The following is a 9,686-nucleotide window of genomic DNA, read 5'->3' on the forward strand; positions in this document are numbered from 1 at the left end:
TTGTGTGATACCTATTCTCTGATGTCTGTATTTTCATATTCTGCATTCATAGCCTGCATTGTATCTGAACAGGCTACAATGAAGCTTTTCCCCTATTACATAACTGCCTTTCTGGGAATGATATAAATTACCAGTTGTTTTTAACAAGAAAAGGAATTAATCATGTTTTCTTCATCTCAGACTATTATGGATTTGAAGGCTGTTTTCATGCCCTATAAAAATTTTTTCTTCTTAACCAGGCAAACTATTTCTTATACTTTTCCCTTATTTTTTAATTCTCTCAGTTATGTTCAACTTAATTCTTTGCAGCTCATGTACTTCTTCCAGTTAACTCTGCTTTGCAAGTATCGTTATCTCCTCTGCATTACCATTGTTATCTCCTCTATATTACCATAACACAGAAAGACATTTGCTATTTTAAATACAGGGTTGCATTTGGGATTCTCTACTCAGTTTGAAGTCCCCTGTAGCCTTAGTTCTTCCCATACTACTCATCAATCCTCCATTTTCTGTGGGTGTATTTTGCTTTTTACTTCTGATATCTAGGACTGCATTTCTCTCTACTGTATTCTGTTACTCATATAACTTTTAACTTTTACCAGGTTTGTCTATTTATTTGTCTTATTCCAGCACTACTCTGTAGAGTACCTGCAAACCCTTCAGCTCAAAACTGTATTCATTTACTTGTGCTTTCAGATCCAACTTGTTTGCTGAAAATACTGGGCACCACTTCCCCAAGTAAGCATTTGTGAGCTGATGCCTCTTCCTTTTTTTTAGCGATAGCTGCGGTCTGCAGTTGAGGGTAGAGTTTGTATCTGCTGCACATATACTTCACAGCAATTTAGTTTAGACTATGGTTTGCCTATTTCATTTAGCACAGCCCTCTGGGACTCTACTGAAGACTTGCGTAGTCAAAATGCAACTTCAATATCAAGATAATATGGTAATAGATACTGCTCTACTTTGCATGTAAATTAATTACTTTCTTCCTTTGTTTCAAACAGTCGTACCCAAAATTTCTGTTCTTTTGCAAATCCTAATAATAGTGACTTTGGCAAAAATAATACACTTCCATGTGTCCTTGAGATGCTGTCAGAGGTCTCATGTAGTCACACCACTACATTGTGCTCTCCATACCTTCTGGTTTGATGCTTCAGGATATGGAGGGAAGCGTAAGGTAACATTGACTTTTCTGGTTTGGTTCTAATCTTGCTTCCTCTTATTTTTCTCTGTTGGAGTCGATCTAAAATAATTAAAAATCCAGCTGATAGGACAAGAATGGCTCCTGCCATGTAGAAGCCTGCTCTGTAATCTCCAGTCATGTCCACAAGCAGACCTGGAGAAGAAATAAATGACAGGAATTTGATTGATGGAGAGCAGACAAATGTAATTTAGCTCAGCATTGAGAATATATCCTCTTACAAAGGCAGTGTACTGGCTACATACTTGTCTGGCAGATTTCTACACCATAAGCACAAGGAACATCACCCCAGTATAGCATTTTTCATTTTTCATTTTTGTGTTTTGAAACACAATTCATGTCTCATTGTTTTTAATTTGTGAATTACTAGTGAAACAATATAGTACACAGTTTTAAGTACTTTCCAACCAAAAGTGTGGCAGACAGTGCAAGTGCAGGTATTGGCAGAAAGACAGACTGTGCAGCTGTGTATGTGAGTAGCTCCATGTTCTGTGGTGTAGCTGTCACGAGTTGCTGAAATTTGGACCATAACTACAGCATGAGTGAGTTTAAAGAAGGAAAGGACATTCATCTGCTGGAGACAAAACTGGAGAATTTGTCTGACGTGTTGTGGATTTCCAGTTCATCATTTTACAAAGAGTCACAGAAGCTAACAAAAAGACCTTGGTTTTCAGGGACATTGAAGCCAACCAAAATATGTGATGCCATTGTGTATTATACTGAAAAATCTCTACAGTACACTATTACAGTAGTAGCTCTGCAGAGGTGTGTCAGCTGCCCTGTGGGTATGATGGCACATTCCTTTCTGGGCTGATGAAGGTTGCTTGCTTTTGGGAAGTTTGTCCATGTTTAGCGTACTTCCTAGCCCACATTCTAAACTATGATCAGCCCTATACAGGCATAGGAACCATGAACTCAAATCTTTTAGATTTTACACTCAAAGGAGGAGAGGAGAGCTTGAGAGGCACTTAGGGTTCCCTGCTCTTCCATATATTCTTGGTAGTTCTCTAAATATACAAAAAGGGGCCACACTGATTCCCAAATAATTAGTACTAGTGACCAGCCACTATAAACTGTATTTTATTCAGATCTTTCCAACACATTTTCGATACTGTTCTGTTTCAAACTCTCTACAAATCTTCCTGGTTCCTGTACTTCAAAAGTGAATTAAAATATTCCAGTATTCAGTTGGACTCATTTGCAACCCATTAGGAATGTCATTATCACAAAAGTCACTTGTGCGTGAACAAAGGTCTTTGGATGAGGACTCAGATCTGCATTGCACAAGTCACAATGGTCTTTTTTTTTTTTTTTTTTTTTCCATATCACTTTTTAAAGCCTCTACAGCTTGCAGTTCATTTGTCTTGCCTTTTTCCAAGATGACTATATCTTTTTGCCAGACCATAAATCCATGTGCTGTCTCATTGTCTGCTCTCTCTTCCCACTGTTCTTATGTGCTGCCTTCCCTGTTTATTATACTAGCTGGCTCAAATGCTGTCTAAAACCAGCAGGCATTTCTCTGAATATTTCCTTGAGGTTTGCATAGCCTAATGTTTCAGGCTGTCCAATTTGAACTTCTGTAGAAACCCTCCCAACAATACCAACATTTGTGCAACATCAGTAGTCTCAAATTTCAGTTTCTTCTCTGAAAGTGTGTGTCTGCTGCTTGTCCCAAAGGTGCACTTTCTTAGCTAAATAGTTGGAGGCCATCAAGTGGCATTATGTGGGATTCAGAAAGCAGGACAACCATGTAAACCCTGCCTTTCTTGTTGTAAAGGTACCTCCAAAATCACACAGAAGAGAAGGAGCAGTGTATTTTGAAGAGGATTTAAACTGACTATTTGTTTTTATGTACTTCTTGGCTCAGATACCCCTGAGCTAAAAAAGGGGGAAAGTTGAGTGCAGATCCAGATCTTTTCAGTTCAGATTACCATTCCCCTTTCCTCTTTTGAACTGTATTTGGCAGTGAGTTGTCTTAACTTACCTGCAAGAGGAGGCCCCACAAAACCTCCAGTGCTTCGAATAAGCATGAAGAGTCCTAGGGCACTGTCAAATTCTGGCATGCCTACAACATCTACTAGCACTGTAATGTGAATGGCAACTGTTGTGCCAAAGAAGAATCCATAGAAGCCAGTGAATATTGCCAGGGAAAGGTAATTGTTAGCCAGTGGCAAGAGCATCAGGGAAGTACTGATCAATGTAATCGCCATTGCCAGCAAATGAATGCTTTTGGTAACGTGGAGGTTGGCATACCAGCCACACAGCAATCTGCCTCCAAAGTCCACCGTAGCCAAAATGGATAGGAGGGATGCAGTCCATGATTCATCTATTCCCAGGCTGTAGCTAAGTGGAACTAAAAATAATGGAGGAACAAAAAAACTCATAGCAGCTAATATACCAAAAATGGCATAAAGTACAAATTCTGGTCGCCTCACAAGCATCCAATTGAAGGTTTTGGGCGTGATGGAAGACTGATCTTCTTTGTTTGTCCTGGATGCATCATTGCCAGGTGATGTTTCAGTTTCACAATGGCTGGCCTCAAGGAAGCAGCTGCTTGCCAGGGGTCGCATCAGTACTCCACAGACACAAATATTGAGTTGGATGCCACCTATGATCAAGAGGGCACCTTTCCATCCGTATTGACCAATCAACCACTGGAAAAATGGCCCAAACATGAATGCAAAGGCACATTCTCCAGCACTGGCAATAGCATTGGCCAAAGCCCTTTTCTTGGAGAAATAGTGGCTAACGATGCTAATGGCTGGTGTCCACGAAAAAGAAATGCCAAGACCTGAAAAACACCAATAGAAACAGCACAGGTTAGACACCATTGAGGTATTTTGTGAAGGTAGAAATTTAAGCAGTAAGTGCTTCTACATTTACAAAGTTAAAAGTGTTAGAAAGAAAACATTTTTGCCTAGAAGAAGCATGAGCTTAGCTGGAGTAGGTGTAAGGGTATATTTGTGACTATATTGTATTCTGTACATTGTATATATTCAAGTGAAAAAGCAGAACATGAAGTATATACATTATTACATTCTCACTTAAAAAAAAAAAAGAAAAAAAAAAAAAAGAAAAGAAGTTGGTTTCACAGCTTTGCCAGTGCATGAGAAATCCCATGGTTATGAGGCTGAAGCTAGGCAGATCCCAGTGTCCATGCTGTGTGTGTTAAGGCTGGTACTAGGTCAGACCAGCCAATTAAGCTGAGCTGTATTCAGGGTAGACATGAGTGAGGTGGGACATGAGGCAAGTTGGTGTATTGCCTCTATTTGCTCTTCATTTTCTTGCTTAACTGCTTTGAGCAAATTTGAAACCTGCTCTAACTTAGAGTTATTTTGATGGCTCCCTAGACTCTTTGGCAGCCCAGGACTGCCAAAGGGTTCAAATTCCAGACATTTTCTCAGGCATCCAGTGCAGAATTTAGAATTTTTATTTATTTTATTCCCTTCTAGGTTTGCTTCCTGTTCCAGGAAAATCTGCTAGCTGTTGGGGACAATTATCTGGCCTGGTTTGGCCTGAAGTAAAGGAAAGGATTGGAATAAAATGAAAGCCTGGGACTCTGTTCAAACCATAAGATAAGCTGATAGAAAGTATAGAATTTGGGATCTCCCTGTCTTTTTACTTCAGTTCCCTTTATGAAGTTTTTTTAAACCTTCACAAAGCTCTTATCTCTGAATGAAAAACAGAACACTTAATTTTCTGCTTGCATATAATTTGCAAGTGTAAATTATTGGCATCTAAATATTTGTCTTCTTTGTTGTTGCAGATCTCCTGTACAATGGAGGGTGAAATGGGAGGGAAATCACTTTTAAAGAACATTGCTTGTTCTGGCTGCTCATAAAGTCAAAATAGATACCAGATTTTAAAACTCCTACCACTAGCACCCTCAAATACGTTGCTGGTGGAAGAAAGCCATGAAGCCATAAATTCATACCCTGTACGAAGCCAGTTGTTGCAAACAACCAGACCATGTTGAGTCCAAAAAATCCCAATGCCATTCCTGAAAAAGCCAGAAGTCCTCCAGTGATCACAACTCTCCGATGGGTATATTGTACACACAGTGAACTGGCAACAGGAGCTAGATAAGCAGAAAAATAGAGAAAGAAAAATACATTAGAACATTAATCTGATCAATATGGCCAAATAAATAAAACATTTTGATGATGACTGCCCTTATAATGTTTGACACAAACAGCCTTAATTCTGCTGGATGGAGTAGGAGGTCAATCAAAATTTCAAAATTTTATCCTTGCTGATAGAGAAATTACTGTTCCTGAGGCACAGATTTGAAAATATATTCAAATATATTCTCTTTTAAAGGGAAAGAGCATTTTAGTGCCTTCCTTGTAGTAAGACAGTTCTACTGACTTTCGTCAGTAGAAGGATACAACTACCAACAAGACAGAACCTCATGGAATGTTTTAGCAGAAGGTGAAACTTCAGCCACGGAATCTATAGGTTCATCTATAAAAATTGTATTATTGAGAATATGTTATTGATATGTCTGACATGAAAACTTTCTGGAGAAAACTAATTTTGTTTTCTAAAATTTTGCAAAAATCAACCCTTAATGGAATTTTAAAAGTTTATAAAGGACCAAAAATTAGGGTTTATTTTGTGGTAATACTTTTTACAGAAAATTGGCAGTTCATTTCTTAACTCTTTATTTAGTGGTACAGTTTCTCACAACAGAGTGCAGGGGCTCTTCAACACAAGGGCAAAGGTGCAGGTGGTACAGATCTGATGGTGCAGCAGCTACTTTGGTCTCTAGTCACTGTCTGGAAATACCTGAAATGTCAGAGATATTTTTGCTTAATGAAGAATAGTTTTACTGCCTGGCTGTTTTTTCCATCAGCATCACGAGTCGAGGTCAAAGCCGCAGGATTTCTTTAAATGGCCGTGGCCACTAGGGGGTTCCCAAGTGCCACCTGGCATGAACCAGCTCCCTAAAATCTGTTAAATATCCTGGGAACTGGAGTTCATGCATAAAACCGAATTCAGTTAACAAGGACCACGCTTCTAAATTTAAATACGTAGGAAGACAATTATTAAAAGAGAGCAGCCAGTAAAGAAGGTTTCGTAGTAGTTTGTAGGGGCAGGTTGTTATACATTAACCTGTGCTAATCAGAATTAAGAGAATTTGGTAGCTAGGATGAGTGAAATAAACCTGACAGAGTACTAGTTGCTGCAAAATCTTCAGCATGTACATTGCCTGACAGCAGAAAGACCTGGCAGGAGTTACACAAACTTCAAATGTCTCATCAGGTTTTACAGCAAAAATCTGATAATTTTATAAACATGTTAAAATGATACTGAAATTCAGTCATTATCCTAAGATGTAGTTCATGAGACATGATAAAGTACATGCAGTTGGTGAATCATAAAATATGATTAAAAGAGGAAGAGAAAAGTAGACACAGGATAACATCCATGAAAGTTCTTGAAGACAAGAAAAAGATCTGCAGCTGGAGCAGAAATATTACCAAATCTCAGTTCTTAAATAGCAAATAAGAAGAATAAACAGGCAGAAATTAAACATGGAGTAGCAAGAGAATGAAAGAAGCTAGCCACAGAACTGGAAATGGGTAAAATATCTTGACTCCGGAGTTTGAAAGGACAAAGGCAACACACAGAAAATGCACAAGCAATGGAAAGGGATGACAACAAGAGTACAAAGAGAAAGGTGTTGGGAGGTGTACATCAATAGCCAGAAAAGGCTGGTGAAGGTGATGGGGAGAATCCTTGCTGTGGTAAACTGAACAGCCTGTTGCAAGTGCAGACCTTGGGAGTGGAAGCACATGCTCTCCTTCAATACAAGAAACAGACCTGCCGTTGAAAGGATCCAAATAGGAAAAAATAATAATTCCGGGATCATCCTTCTACTGAGCCAAGTGACACTTAAGGTTTCCCAGAGACATACATTAAGAAAGACTAAGCAGGCCGGGAAACATGCTCAAAGAGCTGGAGGCTCAGGTGATTTTCATCAGGAAGTTTCTGGTCCCTATAAATGAAGCAAAGGCAGAAGAAGATGAGGACAATTATGTATTGACCTGAGACATTTATAAACTACTGTACAGAGGGGGTTTTGGAATGTTTGACCACCAAGCTTTATTCACTGAAAGAGGACTATTTTCAATGGATTTCAAAGGATGAAAAGCAACTTCTGCTGAAAATTATAGCTGCCTTCCTTGAAGTAGGCTGGCCTCCCATGTGGCTAGGCAATTTTTTTTCTGGTTTATACTTGATATTCTTGTGTTATATGCTCTATTCCTTCATACATTCCTATACAATGTAAATATATGCTATTACAAAACAAAACCTAAAACAGGACTGTTAAGTTTTTCCCTCCTATGCTGGCTTTTTCTTCTCATGAACTTCAGATGCCTGAATGACACAATAGTATCACAATATGTCAGTGATACATCTGTTTTGTTAACCAAATTGATAGATTACCATTTATTAATTTCTGTGGTCTGTGAAGCAGGTTTTTCAATTTTTTTTTCAGTTAATTATACCTGTCACTGCAAAGCAGGCATCAAGGATAGCAGTTTATGAAACTGATAAAATCTTTTCAACTCATGACTTATTTTATCTTTTTACTTTGACTTTGGGTTACTCTTTTTTCCTTCTGAATACATTTTTCAAAGAAAGATCAGTTGCTCTTGATGTTTGGAAATACTGGAGTTCCAAGCAATAATACTGATAGGTGTGGACTGAGTAGGATGCATGTAATTATACAGTGTCTATGCAAAGAAGTGTCTTCAGAGAGAAAATTATGATAGCATTTATTATGTAAGGATATTTACCTATAGCAACCATATATCTCTATGAGAATATGCAGAGCAGATTTCACAAATTCTGTACACTTCAAGCCTGCACATGTTTGGAATCCTCCCATCATGTGAAGGATCATGCAGTTTGCAGGGCACTAGGGACTCTCTAAACAACCCAGCTGAGTCAAATGCAGTATGTTTCTTATTTTTCCCTCCTTCATTTGATGTGATGTAGTATTTGACCTCACTGCCTTTGACTGGGATATTTCACTCTATCTTCTTCTAGTCTCTGCTTGCATGGTCATGTCTTTATTAAGTTCTCTCTGTGTGAATAGATTGTTTTTTTCTTTTTAACCCTGTGAGTCTTCTGGTAGATCAGTAACTTGGAATCATAGTAAGAGGGGTGAAGAAGACATAGAGTTGGTAATACATGCAAAGAAAGGGGATCTTGGTGAATATAAAAAGAAGTGGGAAAAAGCAGGACTGAAAATAATTGTGCTAGCAGATGGCTTACCTGATGGATGGGGTCATAATCCTTGTATTTTGAAGTACTTTGAAAAAGTACTTCAGACAGTCACACTGAAATCAGTGAGCTTGCACAAACTGTTTTAAGAGCTTGATTCAACAAGCTCTGTGGCTATTATTCCTAATGAGTTTAACTCAGAGCCTGTAGCAAAACTTAATCATGAGTTTAGGTACATGATGTTTTTCAAGCAATCAGATTCCTATTTTATAGAGTTTTGTTATTAACCCATTCCATATATGAGGCAGTAAATGCCAATTTTCTGAAATTTTTCTGTATTTTCTGTAGAGACTTCCTCCAGACCTTATATGTTGCTGGGATTGTTTTTTTTTTTAAGGAAGACTTCCAAACTTCTCAGGTAGTTAATATTAAAATAAAATGCTAGAGGAATACTACTACCTACCTCCTAAATGAAAGACGGTAATGGTTACTGATGTGATCCAAGAAGTGGTGCTTGCAAGTTCATCAAAGTGCTGCTGGATTTCAACAAAGAACAGACCAAAAGTCTTGAGGACAGCAGCAGTAAGGCCCATCACCATGAAGGCTGACACTACCACAACCCATCCATAGCCACCGTCGGGTGGATTGCTGTCTTTAGCCTGCATCTTTTCTAATTCTTAGTTCTTCTCTGGTGTTTGGATTGTTTTTTTCTTTTTTTTTTTTCTGGAGTGGTAGTGATGGTGATGAGGTTTTTTAACAGATCTGCAAATTGGTAGAAGGCCCATGGTTAAAGAAATTGATTAAAATATTCTAGGAATGGCTTACACAAGTAATTATCAAGTTAATTAAATAACATTCATTTATAGATACAACATTCATTACAGGGGTTTGACTGAAAATATTACCTGGGTAACAGAGGTCTGAAGAGACAGAAGACAAAATTCAAGTACAGAGTTAAGAAAACAAAAGAAGCATGCAGGTGTGAACCAAGGAGAGAAGATAATGGGAAGATATTCAGACATGAAGATTTTCAAAGATAGAAGAATTTTAGGGTCCTCAACATTTTAGTATTTATAAATATTAATCATTCCTGCAATGCCAAGCATTTTTGCCAAAACAGTATGCATCCATCCTTGCAAAGATTTATTCATAGGCAAGAACATCTTATTAAGCACAAAACTGAAAAAGCATATTTCCCTTTAAAAGTTTTGTAATAAACATGCAGCAATCATGCAGTGTATGGAGGATC

General features: G+C 38.1%; 1 protein-coding gene across 1 annotated transcript; it reads right to left on the bottom strand.

The window, feature by feature from the left end:
* Window positions 1-1,109: 1,109 nt before the first annotated feature.
* Window positions 1,110-9,102, bottom strand: LOC131571557 (monocarboxylate transporter 13-like). The gene is made up of 4 exons (XM_058824316.1): window positions 8,901-9,102; window positions 5,136-5,279; window positions 3,186-3,992; window positions 1,110-1,336 (listed from the first exon to the last, which is right to left on the bottom strand). Exons 1-4 carry the CDS (start codon window positions 9,100-9,102, stop codon window positions 1,110-1,112), a joined length of 1,380 nt encoding a protein of 459 aa, XP_058680299.1.
* Window positions 9,103-9,686: the final 584 nt, after the last annotated feature.

Source organism: Ammospiza caudacuta, chromosome Z (assembly GCF_027887145.1).
Source record: "Ammospiza caudacuta isolate bAmmCau1 chromosome Z, bAmmCau1.pri, whole genome shotgun sequence".
NCBI classification, from domain to species: domain Eukaryota; kingdom Metazoa; phylum Chordata; class Aves; order Passeriformes; family Passerellidae; genus Ammospiza; species Ammospiza caudacuta.

What these genes read in the sequence shown, in the direction of transcription:
- LOC131571557 (XM_058824316.1), bottom strand. Translation starts at nt 9,102, where the DNA reads ATGCAGGCTAAAGACAGCAATCCACCCGACGGTGGCTATGGATGGGTT. An exon ending in TACCGTCTTTCATTTAGGAG is followed by an intron (nt 5,280 to 8,900) that starts GTAGGTAGTAGT and finishes CTGCTTATCTAG; the next exon opens with CTCCTGTTGCCAGTTCACTG. An exon ending in TGTGGGGCCTCCTCTTGCAG is followed by an intron (nt 1,337 to 3,185) that starts GTAAGTTAAGAC and finishes TTTCTTCTCCAG; the next exon opens with GTCTGCTTGTGGACATGACT.